This window comes from Xenopus laevis, chromosome 5L (genome assembly GCF_017654675.1).
Source record: "Xenopus laevis strain J_2021 chromosome 5L, Xenopus_laevis_v10.1, whole genome shotgun sequence".
Taxonomy (NCBI): domain Eukaryota; kingdom Metazoa; phylum Chordata; class Amphibia; order Anura; family Pipidae; genus Xenopus; species Xenopus laevis.
Window position 1 is genome coordinate 119,235,141 of NC_054379.1, and position 18,784 is coordinate 119,253,924.

General features: G+C 40.0%; 2 protein-coding genes across 10 annotated transcripts in view; one reads left to right on the top strand and one right to left on the bottom strand.

The window, feature by feature from the left end:
- Positions 1-2,453, top strand: part of phc3.L (polyhomeotic homolog 3 L homeolog) — a 52,831-nt gene extending 50,378 nt beyond the window's left edge. For all 6 annotated transcript variants that reach the window (XM_018263708.2, XM_018263707.2, XM_018263709.2 and 3 more), the window contains one exon: positions 1,709-2,453. In XM_018263708.2, the coding sequence (XP_018119197.1) occupies positions 1,709-1,863 (155 nt within the window). In that variant the 3' untranslated portion in view covers positions 1,864-2,453. The remainder of the gene's footprint in view (positions 1-1,708) is intronic.
- Positions 2,454-7,371: 4,918 nt separating this feature from the next.
- Positions 7,372-18,141, bottom strand: gpr160.L (G protein-coupled receptor 160 L homeolog). Of its 4 annotated transcripts, none has more exons than XM_041562069.1 (3): positions 17,643-18,141; positions 9,680-9,815; positions 7,372-9,338 (listed from the first exon to the last, which is right to left on the bottom strand). In XM_041562069.1, exons 2-3 carry the CDS (start codon positions 9,718-9,720, stop codon positions 8,714-8,716), a joined length of 666 nt encoding a protein of 221 aa, XP_041418003.1. In that variant the 5' UTR covers positions 9,721-9,815; positions 17,643-18,141; the 3' UTR covers positions 7,372-8,713.
- Positions 18,142-18,784: the final 643 nt, after the last annotated feature.

Below are 18,784 nucleotides of genomic sequence, written 5' to 3' on the forward strand. Positions count from 1 at the left end.
CACAATATTCTAGAACCATTGGACTGTAATTGGTGTGAATGGCAATTTACTGTAACAAAGAACTACTGTATATAACTACACCGCTGCTCTGAACTAAATATTGAATATTTTAATGAACTTTGTCTGAATTAAGCTGCAGAAAGAATTCAAGCTTAGAAAAACACATTTATGATGATCTTAAAATGAGCATTTCTAAGGAAAACAAAATGCATCAACATTCGGTTTGATATTTGCACACTGTAATGTATGCCACAAAAATCAGATAGGATTTAAAAGGAGAAGTAAAGCTTACAAAATCATATGGCTAGAAATAGTATATGCTGAACTTACTGTGCTGGTCCAGAGGTTTACCAGCCCTATAACAATAATTATTTATGGCGGTAAATATCTCCCCAACTATTGATCTTGTTAGGCTATCTTCAGTGTGCTCTGGCTTTAGAAAGTAGCTTGGGGCTTTCAGAAATCATCAAAACATTAACAGCAAGTAAGGGAACTTATATCTGTTATAGAAATTAATGCTACAGGGCTGGGTATTAATCAAGGCCGAATGTTTTGGTTTCTGTGTTAATAGTGTATATTTTGGTCAGTACCTATGTTCAGGTAACTAATGTCAGGCCAGAGCTTGTTCTGTAAATCAGAAAAAAAGAATATGGTGATGGCCTTTAGCTGGTACCCAAGCTCAAAACAATAGTTATGCTAAACCCTAAAAATGAAGGAGAACTAAACCCTAAAAATGAATATGGCTAAAAATGTCATTTTAAATACTGACCTTAATGCACCAATGTAATTATTCAGTTTCTCAATAGCAGCAATGATCCAGGACTTCAAACTTGTCACAGGGGGTCACCATCTTGGAAAGTATCTGTGACACTCAAATACTCAGTGGGCTCTGAGCAGCTGTTGAGAAGCTAAGCTTGGCGGTTGTTGCAAATTATCAAGCAGAAAATGAGGTTGGCCTGTAATATAAGCTGATGCTACAGGGCTGATTATTAAATTCTGATGCTAGTTGCACTGGTTTCTGAGCTGTCATGTAGTAATTATCTGTATTAATTACTAATCAGCCTTATATTGTGACATTTCTATTCTATATATTCAGTATATTGTGTGTGGGTCCCTAAGCTCAGTAAGTGACAGCAGCACAGAGCATGTGCAGTGAATCTGCAGAAAAGAAGATGGGGAGCTACTGGGGCATCTTTGGAGTAGGGATGCACCGAATCTACTATTTTGGATTCGGCCGAACCCCCGAATCCTTCGCGAAAGATTTGGCCAAATACCAAATCCGAATCTGCATATGCAAATTAGGGGTGGGAAGGGGAAAACTTTTTTACTTCCTTGTTTTGTGACAAAAAGTCACACGATTTCCCTCCCCACCCCTAATTTGCATATGCGGATTCGGTTCAGCCGGGCAGAAGGATTCGCCGAATCTGAATCCTGCTGAAAAAGGCCGAATCCCAAACCGAATCCTGGATACGGTGCATCCCTACTTTGGAGACACAAATCTTTACTGCTAAAGGGCTGTGGTTGCCTTGGGCTGGTACAGAAGCCCAAAACATAATGTACAACAATTCTAGCGTCTTCTTTCTTTAGTTAAGCTTTAGTTCTCCTTTAAAATAATTAAAGGCAAAGCTTCCACATTTAATGCATAGTTATTACACATTTGGATGTTTGTCTATTCTGCCTTTTCCTGACTTACAGATTTGTATTGTAGGATGTCGCGAGATTGCTGACGAATTCAGAACACAGGAAATTGACGGACAGGCTCTGCTCTTACTAAAGGAAGACCATCTCATGGGCACCATGAACATTAAGTTAGGACCAGCCCTGAAGATCTGTGCTCGGATTAACTCCCTAAAGGAGTCCTAACGTGTAAGAACTGGCCCGGACAATTGTCATAATGTAAAATAGCAACCTTTTCAAGTAAGAGTAGTGTAAGTTGGTGTTTTGCATTATCACTTATGTTGGCAAGTTATGCAGGAATGGGCATTTGCAGCCCCAAAAGTACTTGCATTCCTTTAAAGGGATACTGTCATGAAAAGAAGCAAAGCAGTTGTGCTGCATACAGTGTATTGTAAGTTATAGTAGATGTGTGCTTGTGTGGAGAAGTGTATTTCTTTGTGATTGTGCCCATCTCTACTTCCTTACTGTAACAATGCAGCCATGTTCTGCTTTAGGACACAGATTTCAGAAGGATTTCTGACTGGGTACAAATAATTTACTGCAAGATCTCTAATCGACATTGTGCTTTTGTAATTGATGTCACTGTAGCTTGCACAGGTCTTGAGAATGAAATTAGTGGCAAAGATACAAGAGAAATTTGCTATAGTAGGAAAAAAACATCCTTAAATCTGGTACAGGTATGGATCTCTTTTTCAGAATGCTTGGGTCCAGGGATTTTCTGGATAAGGGAACTTTTTGTAATTTGGATTACTATACAGGTATGGGATCCAGTATCCAGAAACCTATATTTCAGAAAATTCCAAATTTTGGGACGGTCGTCTCCCATAGACTCCTTTTTATCTAAATAATTCAAATTTTTAACAAACATTACCTTGTACTTGATCCCAACTAAGATATAATTAATCCTTGTTGGAAGCCTATCGGGTTTATTTAATGTTTACATGATTTTCTAGTAGACTCAAGGTATCTGGAAAAACCCAGGTCCCCAACATTCTGGATAGCAGGTCCCATACCTGTACCTAAAGTTTGCTAAATAATATTTAAACATTAAGCTTTCATCATGCAGCTTAGTTACCCTCAAGTACAAGGTACTGTTTTATTTTATTGTAGAGAAAAATAAATGATATGGCAAATGGCCTTTCCGTAATTTGGAGAAATCTGGACATTGGGTTTCCAGAGATCCCTTAGTATAGTGACAGGGCACTTAAAATGGATTATTAAAAATAAAATAGTGTAGTAAGAATACAAAACTGTTGCAAAGATTGTTTTCCAGCATTCCATCCAAAGTTGGACATTATTTGTCAGTGTATTCCATTAAGACCTTGCACAATAGTGTCAGCATATTTAATCCTGATAAAAAGTATGTAGTGCTAGCCCTGTAAATTTGTTGTGCCCTCTCGTTATTATTCTGTGTGCCGTGAATCACTCTCCCTGTGACAGAGTTTCTTTATTGAAAGTACATGGAGCTCTGTCATTGAGCACTGGCCATAGAAGTATGTGTCCTACTGATTTAGAAGCAATTCTACTCTGTTATCTGTATATAACGGTTGTGTGTAGTTCTGCATAGCCCCTTTGCAATAATATGTAACATGTAGCACGGACACCACATAAAATTCAGAAACGACTGCAGCAGCAAAGACTATTTGGAAGCCGTAAGCTTTTATATTCAGCAAGCACAATAGGCAGCATTCATATATTTAACATCAGCGCAAAACGTGGAAAATTTGCTGAAATGCATTGAAGTCTATGGACGACATTTTTTTATGTTGTCTCTTTCATTGGCTTGTCCTCTCTGTAAGTAGAAAGAGCAGTTTGACTGACCTTCACAGGAGGAAACAGAGAAAGTAGACTGCATGTGGCTTTTGGGGAAGAACAAGGGTCACTTTAGGGAATTAGCAGGGTTAAAGGGCTGCTGAGATCTTTAGTCACCCCCAAGCTGAATGATTGGCCTGCTCCGTGCAGAAATATTCATTCTATAATAATTTGTCAGAATAAATCTTACTTCAGCTAAGATTTTGGACTTGAATTTTGCCGGAATGTATCGGTTATATAGTAACACTCCAATCAGTCAATTGTGATAAAGTATTTCAGATTGGATAACGGATCTTAATTAGGAGCCTCAGAATGGGGTTGGTGAAAAGAAATCAGCCAACCTACAATTATGATTTTGGTTGTAAAGACTGAGAGGTGCTGTACATGTATTTATTTCCTATCTGCAATGATACATCTAGCATGGCTGTGTATATAGATTACTTTGTGTATCCATGCATGTGTAACTGAACTATAACATGTTTATTCTGCTCAGAGGCTTCTACAACGGGAGATGATAGGCAGACACTTTACACACAGTAGCAGCTCTGTGATTGCTTAAAGTAATATAAAAAATGAGTGTTTTAAAGTAATACAAATATAATACAGTCCAGAACAAATAGATTAAGTGGGATCACTTACCAGACTTTAACTGGCTTCAGCGTGCTGCACGTGCACTGCCATCCCCTGCAGTGATGTCTTGTCCATAGTAAATTCAAAGAACAGAGCACCGAGGAGGCCAGTTGTTCAAAATCAAAAAAAGTCAAGATTTATTCAAAAATTCATGTAAAATCTCCATAATTACAGCAGCAAAACACAGACTTAGGCTGCCCGCTTGACGCGTTTCATGGCTCACTGCCACTTGAAGTTTATATAAATAAGCTGCTGTGGTTTTTCTGTTGGTGGATTAGATACTGACCTTTAATAAATCAGTTTTCATTTTTACAAATACAGAGCCGTCCAACTGGAAGCTGCAGGTCACATAATATCACCATATTAATATTCTCTGCTTCTCTTCTAATTTCAAAGTTGGACAGCAGTGTACCCTGTGTTCTTTTACTACAGTTAGAAAATAAGTAATTCGTTTTTAGTGACAGTTTTCCTTTAAAGTGAAATCTCTAGGGAAAGCACCCAAACCACTGCACTTTACAGTACGTAAGTGACCCTTCTATAACTGTTCCTTAAATGTATATTAAGCAGTGGCATGTTGGGGAATATCTGTACCTAAATTGTTATACACGGCGGGTGCCATGAGGGTTTAAAGGGACGGTGCCTGAAAATGGCACTGCTGTAGTAACAGTAAATAAAATCGTTGTAAATATCGCACATAAATATATTCTATTTTTCAGTGGGTTTTATGGAAGGGCGTTGTGGTTGGGTATATATATATATATATATATATATATATATATATATTATATATATATATATATATATATATATATATATATATATATATATATATATATATATATATTTATATATTAACCCCACCGCAAAAGGCTTTAGGAAGTAATAATAAATGGTGTAGTATATTGAATGCACTCTGGTCACAGCTTTGCATTACTGTATTGCTTTTAAAGAGCAAAGAAAAAGAATTTTTAAGCAATCATTGTTAGAATGTAGAATTTTAAACTTTAGTCTAATAGCACCCAGGGTAGTGATCACTACTTCCAGTTCGAAGAAGGGAATTAAAAAGCAGCAGCAGCAGCCCATTCAACTGAATCCAAAACCTGCTGCCTGTGACACAAGCTGGTGCCACTAGGAAGGAATTGCCTAATCTGAATTCCCAAGCAATACCTGCCTCTGGCACAACTACCTGTGATTCACCTGTCAACACATTTAGGGGTTACTTACTAAACGCTGAATGCTAAAAACCCGAAAAATTTTTGTTTTTGTTTTTTGTTTTTTTTTTAGAATAAAATCCGAATTTTTTGTGAAACAAAACCCCACAAGTTTTTCTGGATTCATTATCCCCCGAGGATGGAAAAAGTAAAAATCTGGCATCTCAGACCTGCCGAGGTTGCATATAAGTCAATTAGGGATGCACCGAATCTAGGATTCGGTTCGGGATTCTGCCTTTTTCAGCAGTATTCCGATTTGGCCGAATAATTCTGTCCGGCCAAACTGCACCCGAATTTGCATATGCAAATTATGGACAGGAAGGAAAATTGCGTGACTTTTTGTAACAAAACAAGGAAGTAAAAAATGTTTTTCCCTTCCCACCCTAATTTACATATGCAAATTAGGATATGGTTCAGTATTCGGCCGAATGTTTTCCCCGCAAACAAAATTTTCGGAAAAGTATTAATAAAAAAGGGGAAAAAAACCTGTGTGGATTTGCCACACTTCACCAGGCGCAATTTCGCTACCATTACACTAATTCACTAAAATGCGAAGTTGCATCTTGGTAGGGTGAACGCTGGCGAAGTTTAGGTAGCGTTAATTCATCAGTGCGAGCATTTCATAGTGAGCTTTTCGATAACGTTAGTTTCTGCCTAAGGAAACTTCGTTAATACACTTGCACTTAGGTCAGTTTGAATAGGGCGGGTACATACAGGTCATATATAAATATGTCTTTATTAGAGATGATTCATTTAGAGAAATTCTTGAAGTGGCCACTTATTATTAAAAATGTCCAAGGAAGCAAACTAAAGACAAAAGAGATTCTCTAATGCTCTAAACAAATGTGGCAACTTAGAGACAACCCACTTTAAAATATGAAAAAACTCCAGCGTTTTTTATTATTTTAATAGCTGTTCGGCATACAGGATATGATGTCACTGACATAAGATTGAGGAGGATGTAGCTTCATCTTATCCAGGTCTAAGCTGGCAAAGGAAACTCGGGGGGGGGGGGGGAAAAAAAAAGCTGCCAGAAGAGGAAACGTTCTGTAAAATTCACACTTTAGTGAATTTGTGGAGTAACAATCGTTCATCTGAGTGAAAATTCACCTGGCGATAGGGCACGAAACTGCACTAGTGACGGTCTCTTTCGCTAGCGAATTGTCCTCTACGTCTGTTAGTACATCACCATGCCCAGTTAAGATGCCACCTATAGTACTTGATTCACTTACACATAATCTGTTATAGTCTACTTGAGACAAGGTTTAATAAAATGAGTAATAAATATATAATAAATAAGTACAGTGACCAATGAACTGACCTGCTCGTGATTTGCTCCACTGCACATTTGGCACCTACTAAAAGGGTCCCTTGAGGACTTATTAAAGCTCTGCTTAATGAAACTGTACGGTTGTTGTTGTCTTTACTGCATCATATACTTTTGAAATACAAAATACATTCATTCTTATGAATACCCTGTCCAAGATTTTAACATTTGTTTCAGGGAATAATATTCTAATGTGGTGAAACGACGTAGGAAATATCCAGTTGGAACACGTGTGAAGCAACTGGACGTTGAATTTAGTTGAAAATCTTTCACCGCTCATCCAAGCAGCTTCTTTGGTTCAACTGAGTGGTAGGGAAATCCTAAAACCTTACTCTGCTGGGGATGCCCAATAAGGTAAGATGGCAATGAGACACTTTGGTAGTTATTTCTCCAGTTGGAACAGTCTTTTCCTAAAGTCTTGGCACTGGGACAAATAAGCGATTTGACTCATTGGGGGTGCCTAACATTTTGCCCCCATCTGGTCCTTTAAACATGGGATATATAAGTTTATGCTGTATGACAAAATATTAACTTAAGCTGACCATAGATGTTGAGATTTTTAAAAGATACGATCGTCATCGTGAGACCATGATTGTCACGGAACAATCGTACGAATCGTCCATCAACTAAAAAGACCAATTTGCCAGGAAAACAAAGGGTAGCTGCCTGCTTGGCCCTGCAAACATAGAGAGATTGCACTGGGACAGACAAAGATTTTTTAACCTTTTTTTTTTTATTTGAAAGAAAAAGATTAACTCTTAAAATAAATAAATACTCAGACTCTACAGCCACCCAAGGTGTATTGTTCAATTGTAAAGAAAATGTATTATTTTATTCTAGGTTAAACCCACAGCGCCAACAACAATTGAAGGCAAACCAGGAGTTAATCACTATTAATTGAATCATTAATTGAATTATCTTATTTTAGAGATCAGGGATTTGTCATCTATGGGATCTAATATTGGCTTCCCATGCTGTAATAAACTATAATAGGCAGGTTTTACCACTACAGGTGGTCAGAGCCAGGCCATAAGATATGGGTGCAGAATGCCGTGCAATGCCAACCTCAATACCACCCAACCCTCTTAATTCTGTGGAATATACAGGTATGAGATCCTTTATCCAGAAACCCATTATCCAGAAAGCTCCAAATTACGGAAAGGCTGGCTCCCGTAGACTTATCATCAAATAATCCAGATTTTTAAAATTGATTCGCTTTTTCTTTGTAGTAATAAAACAGTACCTTGTACTTGATCCAAACTAAGATATAATTAATCCCATTTAAATATTGGGTTTATTTAATGTTTACATGACTTAAGGTATGAAGATCCAAATTACAGAAAGATCCATTATCTGGAAGACCCCATCTGCTGACAAGGATCAACAAAGATAGCACATGACACACATGTAAACAATACATGATACCCTGTAATGCCTTTCTAACAGTTTTTTTTTAATTAAATGGTAACACAATAACATTTTGGGGAAAAAAAGAAAAATGGTGTGGTATCCTTGACTTGTAGCAGGTGTTGGAGGAAACAAAACAGCAAAAGTGCTGCAAAGGGGATACCTTGAGTTAATTTACCTTGGTTTGTTTTTTTTACCAAGCCTTTATTTCTCCTTTAAAAAATGTAAATAGCAGAAGAAAGTATCCTCTGTATGACAATAGCAATAGACATTGGAGTACAGACACCATATTTATGAACATCTAGTAAAAAAAAGAACCTGAGAGTAGTTTTCCTGTTTAAAGATGGCCGTAGATGTAACAATTACAATCATTCTTGTAACCACTGGTCGCAGGAAAGATCATTGATTTCAATACGGACGTGTAGCGCGTGTTCAGCACTAACAATGGCTGATGTTCAGGTGCCTTCAAAGGCAAATTTTCTGGCCACCCCGATCGACGAGTCACCAATATCCAAGTCTTCTGCTGATATCGGTCGGCTCGTCTCACGTCATACACGTACGAAAATTTGCTTCGTACGATATTGGTGCGTCTATGGCCACCTTTACACTGAATAAGTATGACAGTCTGTAGTATGGAACCCGCAATGAATCAAACGATCATAAATGGATGTAACTGCTCCTTTAAATAATCTTCCACTTTGTAGTCCATGTCAATAAAAGGCAGAATGCAATATTTCCAGCTGATGAAAGGGTCTATGGAAAAGGTCTCTCTGGTCAGGTCAATGCGAGGATACGCAAGGCCATAGGCCATTCCCACAAGAAAGCTGTTCATAAAATAAAGCCAAGCCACATTCATGTCCATGTAACCCGGGATTGGAGCACACAAAATAAGGAGAATAATTTGAAGGAGGACATATGGAGCCCAAGTGCCCAGAAATGAGAACACAAGAGCTGTAAAGAGACGTCTAGTTCCTTGGATAGGCCACTTGTCTCCACAGGAAAACAGCAGGACAGTCTTGTTGGTGAAGGAGATGAGCTTCATGGACTTTATGAAAGCCACCACTTCAAAGCAACATATTCCCAGAATCAATACAATGGTACACACCACTGCGGCTGATAAATAGTAAGTCTGGCTGCTGACATAGAAAGTGCACTGGTATGAGGACAGTCCAGGGCCTGAGGCTGGAGGAGGAACAGAAGAATAGAGGGCAAAGGAAAGTGCTGCCATCCACAGGAGCAGGGTAAGTAACACGTGCAGGAAGCCAAGAGAAAACCTGTGGAGATTAACGGATTTAACAACACTAATGTAATAATCTAGCCCTGCTGTTAATAGGACTGGATAGTGCAGAATGCCATACGCATGGGATATGATCTGAGTAAACAGGCAGATGTGATAGTTAGTGAACCTCATGCCACAAATAGCAAAGTCCTGGAAATAATGGATAACTGAAGTGGTAACCAAAAGGGCAAAGTCCAAAACACCCAACGAGACACAGAAGCATCCCAGGAAGCTTGTGTGGACTTTCCTGCGTCTGGCCCCAAAAATAAATATATTCATTATGATCTTGCCAGTTATGATCAGTATCAGTAAACAGCTGGGCTCATACACTTCTACCTCCATGTCCGGCTCCAGGGCCACAGGCCACTCCACTGCATCCGGCTCTGGCATGCTCTGGGTACAAGGAAACTAGTCTCTTGGATCTTGGAGGCCACAAGGAGGCACCAACATTTCAACTTCTTTTGTTTTTCTCCTGCAAATTCAAAGATGGAGACAGTTTAATTTTTTTTTAGCACAATATATTTATGATTTATATGGAGATGTACAACTTGAAAGCTTCTATTGTAATCACTGGGAATCAGCAGTGGGAAAGACAAGTTGAGCCAGAAGGATGATGGACTGATGCCCCTGGTATTGTACAGAGGGGGACATACAACATTCCCATTCCAAGACCTTACCAAGTGCCTATCTGTGTAAAACAGAGCAGGGCATTTGTGCACCTCTTAAAGGACAACCAACGCTTGACTAAAGAAGTAGCTAGAAATGCTTTACATTATGTTTTGGACTTCTGTACCAGCCCAAGGCAACCACAGCCCTTTAGCAGTAAAGATCTGTGTCTCCAAAGATGCCCCAGTAGCTCCCCATCTTCTTTTCTGCTGATTCACTGCACATGCTCTGTGCTGCTGTCCCTTACTGAGCTTAGGGACCGACTCACAATATACAGTTCACATAGAATAAAAATGTCACAATATAAGGCTGATTAGTAATTAATACAGATTATTACTACATGGCAGCACAGAAACCAGTGCAATTAGCATCAGAATTTAATAATCAGCCTTGTAGCATCATCTTATATTACAGGCCAACCTCATTTTCTGCTTGATCATTTGCAACAACCCCTAAGCTTCTCAATAGCTGCTCAGAGCCCACTGAGCATGTGAGTGTCGCAATAAATTCAGTATATAAAATATGGCATTCAAAAACCATATTAATTATTAGGGTTTAGTTCTCCTTTAAACCCTAAAAACTGCTGGACGGTCACATGCCTGATGTGGATTTTGTGTGTTACAATTTGGAGTCAGAGTAAATAGTAAAAGGAGATGTCCACCTTTGTAGAACTTTGTAAAATAAATATTTTTCCAAAGGCCAATGGTTTCTTGTTTGCCACTACAGTTACCCGAGAACAAAGTGCATATGATTTCCACTCATATCTGGTTTTAAATGTATCTCCTCCCAGAAACTTGTAATGTAATATCCCGACACTCACAGAGGGTAAGGCCTAGAGGTCAATAGTGTGATGTCACTGATCACAATCACCTTGCAGTGTCCAAACGTGATGAAGATCAAGGAAGGCAGGAGGAAGAACAGCCCTATAGGTTTCTTTACAGCCGGTACAGGAAGTTATTATATAGTGAATAATGTACCCCCTATTGTATAATACAAGGATATTATAAGTCACAAGGTGTTACATAACCATATAAAAGCACAAGGCCAAGGTTACATGGCCCTTACACATAGTCGTCTGTGCTCCAAAACAGACCTGCACCAAATTCAGATAGATTTCTATCCACACACAGCTTTCTGAAAGCTGTAACCAGTACAGATTTGGGATCTGTTGTTATCAGGATAAATGATCTTTCTGTAATTTGGATCTTCATAGCTTAAGTCTACTAGAAAATAATGTAAACAAAACTAGAAAATTTTAAGGCAGGCATTTCCATTTGAAGGCAATCTTCCGCCAGGCAATAAGTCTAAGTACAATTATTTATTATGTCACATATATAACCTTACGCGTTTTGTGGTGGAAGTTTGCCTTCATTTGAGTGCCAGCTTAACAATTTTCTGGTTTGAACCGCACCCCTTGCTGAAGGCTCAGGGCATCTTCCATTACTTGTTGAGTTACTATTTCATGTTGAACTACCAAATATAGTATATTAAATAAACCTAATAAGCTGGTTTTGCTTCCAATAAGGATTAATTCTATTATATATTAGTTTGGATCATGTACAAGGTACTATTTTATTATTACAGAGAAAAAGGGAATAATTTTTCAGCATTTTGATTATTTGGATAATATGGCGTTTACAGGAGATGGCCATTCCGTAATTGGGATCTTTCTGGATAACTGGTTTCTGGATAACAGATCCCATACCTGTAATGCACCCAACGAACTTTGGCATTCACAGTGATTGGAAAAACACTCACAAGCCAAGCCAAACTTGAAAAAGGATCCATGCCGATCTGACACATGTTGTGATTCATAAAAACGTCTGCTGCAGAGTCTGCGTACCGTGTGCTCCATCCTACACCTCATTGTTTAAGCATTAGATTTGCTCTGACTGGTGTGACCTATTAAGGAAAGCAGCTACACAGGTGGAGATAGTTAGAACAAAACCTCGTCTAAAGCCAAATATCCTACATGAACGGCTCCCTTAGGCAAGAGACAAATATCTGATACCTCCCATAATAATAAAAAAAGAATTGCCTCTGAGAATGGCAGACAATTCTGTTACTAAAACGAAGAGCAACCCTTCAGAGAAACCCTGCTTATTATCATGAGATATTGTGTGGTTTTAGAATACTCTGTATTATACTACCTAGACACATTAACACTTTATCTTTAAAGTTACCTTTAAGTCTTAATTTTTTTTTTATAGTTTAATTATTTGCCTTCTTCTGACTCTTTTCAGCTTTCAAATGGGGGTCACTGACCCCATCTAAAAAACAAATGCTCTGTAAGGCTTAGGGATGCATCGAATCCACTATTTTGGATTCGGCTGAACCCCTGAATCCTTTGCAAAAGATTCGGCCGAATACCAAACCGAATCTTAATTTGCACATGCATTTTTTACTTCGTTATTTGCATATGCTAGTTTGGCCAGGCAGAAGGATTTGGCCGAACCCTGCTGAAAAAGGCAGAATCCTGAACCGAACCTGGATTCGGTGCATCCCTAGTAAGGCTACAAATGTATTTTTATTGAAAACTGAAGAGCTGCTAAATAAAAATTTACACAACTAAAAAAAACACCTCATACAAAAAGTTAATTCAAAGGTGAACAAAATCTTTAAATACTGAGCACACCCCCTATTACCCTACAGTTGTCCGCACCTCAAGTGCCAGTCTGGATATAGAAATAGCACTGGATACAGCTTGCTTTAATGCCCAATGCTAACTCCACCAATACTCCAACAAGTCCAGTATCTAGCTAGTAACATGAGGCTCATCGGGTCTTTTTAAATGAATTTTCCTGAATGCTGATGTTTCTCAATAAAACCCGGACTCTTTCATATAGCAAAGTAATACAGATATTCTATGACAAATTAGTAATTAAGAGTATTTATTTAAAACATCTCGATGTTAATTGGATTCTGGAGTAAATTGCACAGTTGGCCAAACATAAGTCAGTAGTCACTAATGCATTTCTAATCAGGGATCTCATTTCAGTTTTGCTTCTACTTTTGTGAGATACAGATGCCTGCAGTTCCATAATGCTCTTGGTTGTACTTGTCCATGAAGGGCTGTGACGCTAGCTGCTTCCAGTCTCTAATGGCTAAACTACATTAGCAGTTACTCTCAACTAATTTCTGTGGCCTAGAATAGATTTCATTGTTTACTACTGTGCAGACTACATGGATGAAGAGCTGGACTCCCCTCAGTAAAAAGAAAACCAATTTGCTACTAGCAAGATGGCTATGCACATTGGCTAGCTATGATGATCCACCATCTTTAATCACTCCCACTGCACCTAAGATTATTGCATGTAGCTGGGAATAGAGATGGAATGCAGCCCCCAGGGTCCTACCAGTAGCCACATTTTACCCTCAAAGGAGAACTAAACCCTAAAAATGAATAGGGCTAAAATGCCATGTTTTATATACTGAACGTGTTGCACCAGCCTACATTTTCAGCTTGTCAATAGCAGCAATGATCCAGGACTTCAAACTTGTCACAGGGGGTCACCATCTTGGAAAGTGTCTGTGACACTCACATGCTCAGTGGGCTCTGAGCAGCTGGAATACACAATATTGAGAAGCTAAGCTTAGGGGTCGTCGCAAATTATCAAGCAGAAAATGAGGTTGGCCTGTAATATAAGCTGATGCTACAGGACTGATTCTGATGCTAGTTGCACTGGTTTCTGTGCTGCCATGTAGTAATTATCTGTATTAATTACTAATCAGCCTTATATTGTGACATTTCTATTCTATGTGTACTGTATATTGTGAGTGGGTCCCTAAGCTCAGTAAGTGACAGCAGCACAGAGCATGTGCAGTGAATCAGCAGAAAAGATGGGGAGCTACTGGGGCATCTTTGGAGACATATCTTTACTGCTAAAGGGCTGTGGTTGCCTTGGGCTGGTACAGAAGCCCAAACCATAATGTACAACATTTCTAGCCTACTTCTTTAGTTTAAAGGGATCTTGTCATCGGAAAACATGTTTTTTTCAAAACGCATCAGTTAATAGTGCTACTCCAGCAGAATTCTGTACTGAAATCCATTTCTCAAAAGAGCAAACAGATTTTTTTATATTCAATTTTGAAATCTGACATGGGGCTAGACATATTGTCAATTTCCCAGCTGCCCCAGGTCATGTGACTTGTGCCTTCGCTTTAGGAGAGAAATGCTTTCTGGCAGGCTGCTGTTTTTCCTTCTCAATGTAACTGAATGTGTCTCAGTGGGACATGGGTTTTTACTATTGAGTATTGTTCTTAGATCTACCAGGCATCTGTTATCTTGTGTTAGGGAGCGGTTATCTGGTTACCTTCCCATTGTTCTTTTGTTTGGCCGCTGGGGGGGGGAAAGGGAGGGGGTGCTATCACTCCAACTTGCAGTACAGCAGTAAAGAGTGATTGAAGTTTATCAGAGCACAAGTCACATGACTTGGGGCAGCTGGGAAATTGACAAAATGTCTAGCCCCATGTCAGATTTCAAAACTGAATATTAAAAAAAAAACTGTTTACTCTTTTGAGAAATGGATTTCAGCTCAAAATTCTGCTGGAGCAGCACTATTAACCGATTAATTTTGAAAAAAATGTTTTTTCCCATGACAGTATCCCTTTAACTTTCCTTGTCCTTTAAAGGAAAACTATACCCCCTGAAACAGCTCATATGTAACATTGGACATGTTTTTTTGTCCAGTGCACCATCCAACAAAACCGCACAAGCCCCAAGGTCAGGAGGTAGAATTGACAGTTGCTTAAAAACACTGACACACATCTGATTGGTTGCTATGAGTAACTAGGTTTGGGCTTTTTATTCTCATTGAATATAAGTGCTAACTTTTATAGGGAGTCTTGCTTGGAATTTCATTTGTAGTCAATCCCCAGAACGACATACCCATCATTCTAATCAGATGGAAGGGCTCCGCGGGCAGTATATATCATTTTGATTTAAATCAATGTAACTACAGCCCCAAGCAGTGACAGCCACTGGATGCAAGTGACTGGTATGAACTGGGTTTAAAGGAGACAATAGAAGGGAAACAGGTTGCTAAGCCCTGGGTTGAAGAGCTAGGGCAGTCTGAATTTTCCATTTCCGCATTCAACCCTTTCTCATGGGGAATTCAATAGCACTTCTACCTTTAAGTTGTTATGGCTTAAGCTGTGTGTATAGGAACACATATATATGCACGTCTATTGTTTGCATGGAGGAGGCCTTCCAAACAAACAATGTGCTTTCACAATTGCACTGAAGCCTGAACTACACAGCAGCAGAATGTCACTCACTATGAATTATGACTGTGCCCCTGATCAAGTGACAGCCCTAACGTAGCACCATGGTACATCATAGACTGCACTGAAACAGCACCGCGGCAACTGAAACTGCACTAAAACTGCACAGCGGCAACTGAAACTGCACTAAAACAGTTGCAACTGAAAAAGCATAGTTGTGACTAAAACTGCACTAAAACGGCATAGTTGCGACTGAAACTGCACTTAAACAGAATAGTTGCGACTGAAACTGCACTAAAACGGCATAGTTGCGACTGAAACGGCACTAAAACAGCATAGTTGCAACTGAAACGGCATAGTTGCGACTGAAACGGCACTAAAACGGCATAGTTGCGACTGATACGGCACTAAAACGGCATAGTTGCAACTAAAACGGCACAGTTGCGACTAAACTGCACTATAACAGCATAGTGGCGACTGCAACTGCAGCACAGGCATATTTAAATGTAAATAAATACAAAATATAATTCTGGAACATAGAGAACAAGCCTGAATTTAAACTGCAACATGTTATAGGGCTACACCTAAAATGAAACTAAAATAGATGCTTTAAGTCACACAGTGCAGCCCTAGGAGATGTTGCTAGCTCTGCTAAGGCATTGCCTCCTCTTGACATTGGCAGAGCAAGTACAATGGGCAGCTGCTGTGGGTAAGCAGTGTAGCAGTGCAATGTGCTGCCATAACATAGCAAGTGACACTGGCTTCCCAGAATTCCCATAGAGGCAAAGGAGCATCACTTGGGGAAGGCTACAAAAGAGTACAAACAACATCAATTCTAGTACAAGTATGGACATGTTATCCAGATTAGGGGTATTTCCATAATTTGGATCTGCATCTACAAAAAACAATGATTTAACCAATAATTAAACCCAGTAGGGTTGCTTTACTGCCAATAAGGGTTAATTATATCTTAGTTGGGCTCAAGTACACGGTACTCATATTATTACAGAGGAAAAGGAAATCATTTATAAACATTTGAATTACTTGATTAAATAGTAGTCTATGGGAGATGGCCTTCCAGTCATTCAGAGCTTTCTTGATAATTGGTTTCCGGGCCAATGCATCCCATACCTGTACATCAGATTTTACAAGAAACATCTACAAATGGTGACAATTTGATGAAATATAATTCCGTAGCAGTAGATCCGGTACACAAAGACATAGAGGCGATTGTGGATGTGATTGGGGTAATCGCCTTCCAGCCCTTCAGCTGAATAACAACAGAGACAAAGTCATGCAGCTGCTGTAAGAAAACATGGGAAGGGCTGGAATCGGCAAGTTGGATGACTGACACGGGTGAAAGGCTTTAATGTGGGTGCAGCACCTTACAACATTATTTACACATGTCTACACCCCACAATTAGTCTCACAGATATCAGTCACTGTAAAAGCACGGCTGCTACAATCAGATGGATATACAGCTACTTTAATAGGCTTGTGCTTGTCACAGGTCTAATCACCTGCAGCAACAAATCAGGAGGCAGCATTTACTGGGGACTATGGGTTATTGCATCTGGGCAAACTTTGCATATTTTATGGCTCTTACACACGGGCGGTTTTACCTGTGCTCCCCTGTGTTGCGTTACAGGGGAACGCAGGAGTAGACACACTCAATTATTGTCAATGGGGCTGTACTCACACAGACGCATTTAAGCGGCAAACGCAGGTTGGGACACAGCATGTTGCTTTTCACCTGCATTCGGCGCATACATGCGTCTGTGTGAGTACAGCCTCCTTCACAATAATTGAGTGCGTCTACTCCTGTGCTCCCCTGCGGCTGAACGTGCAAAGCAGGGGAGCGCAGATAAAACTGCCTGTGTGTAAGAGCCCTTATTAGATATGGAGCGATTAAATGGGTTGTCAGATACAGCCTGACAGCCAGTCCCACTGCAATGCCTATAACAAGCTCTCCTGCTATTTCCCCTAGTCTCTGTGTGGTGGTACAGTCCATCAGGCAACCGCACAGGTGGAACTTACCTCTCTGCTTTCTACTTACAGATTCATCCGCCAAGACTGAGGCTTGAGGACCCCATAAGATAAAAACAGCAAAAGTGAAGTAATAATGGGGCTGGATGTCAGGGGTGGGTGTTGCTGTTCAGAAGAAACCATTAGAGATACATTTTACCCGTGGGTAACACAGTTTCCTCTAAGCCGGTAGTACTAAAGCATAAAGATGACATTAAACTAAATAACAGCGCACTCATTTGTAGTTTTACTAAAACAGCCCATGCGATAGTCCAGCAACAGGCTGGAACCCCCGCAGCCTCAGCAGCTGTACAGCGCGGAACAAACAGCATTCTCGGATCCCTTCGCCTGTCCGGAGCTTCATTCTCCCCCTATGATTACTAACCTGTACTGTACGTCTCCCCAGGAGCTCACATTCTGACGGATTCCGAAGCTCACTAAAGATAAGTGCGGCTTCAGCGAGAGCAACTGTGACGCTGGAGAAGGCGCAGCAGGTACACACCAAGGGAGAACCATGGGGCGGCTCCGGGAGGGGGGGAGGAGGAAGACGGGACTTAAGACTCAGGTGCAGCTCATCTCTGATTCCTGGCTGAAGCACACATAACATATAGCGCTGCCTTGTGTTCCACATTCAAACACGCCCCTACCGGCGGGAGCAGAGCCGCCTAATAACTATACACCCCGGGGGTTCTACAGAGTCACCTGCTGCACTGCCTCATAGTTCACTCAGGGTGGGCTCTCTCTGTCAGGCACGAGTTGGACTCTTCTCAAGTGTTGCTGCTGCTGTGCTTCTGAGGTGTCACAGCGAGGATGAGGAAATCCAAGCGCAGACATATGTGCCAGTCACATGATCACCAAATGTACCACCAGGGCTATTTATTTAAACTCCAGGCGGGTTTTGAAAGTACAAACTAGCCAAGGTACGGATTTGGGCTACTTTTTGGGCCTTTGGCTGGTTTGTAGTTTGGAAACCTGCCAAAGTTTTTTCTCTTCCCTAATGTGCCAAGTCTGGGTCTCCCAGTGCATGTTGGGTAATGTAGTTTTTACTTAATTTGCCCACTAAGTTAAATGTAAGACTCCAATACCCAGCATGCAATGGGACTGAGTCGGGAAATTAGCAAATCTGTGAAAATTTGAAAAGGGCGTATTTTCAGATATATTCATTTATTTATTTAGACCTTTTTTACAGCACGTATTGTGCTACTTTTGAAGAGCCTCTTGGCTAGTTTTGGGCTGATTTTGTAGCTGACTTTGGCTGGTTTTAAAAAGTAGACCCGGCGACCCTGTGTGCCACATAAACTGCAGAGATTTCTGGTTCAAGTGAATACACCATACATCTACATACATGTTTTACTGCGTCTCCAGGCACCATACCCAGTCACCCATAGCTGCCCCCTATTGTAAAATACAAGGTTATTAAAAGTCACCAAGGCATTTTATGACAAGATGAGGACGAAGGCCATGCAACATCTAATATCCTCATATTTATAACAAGGGTAGTTTGTTTATTAAAAATACAAATTTAAG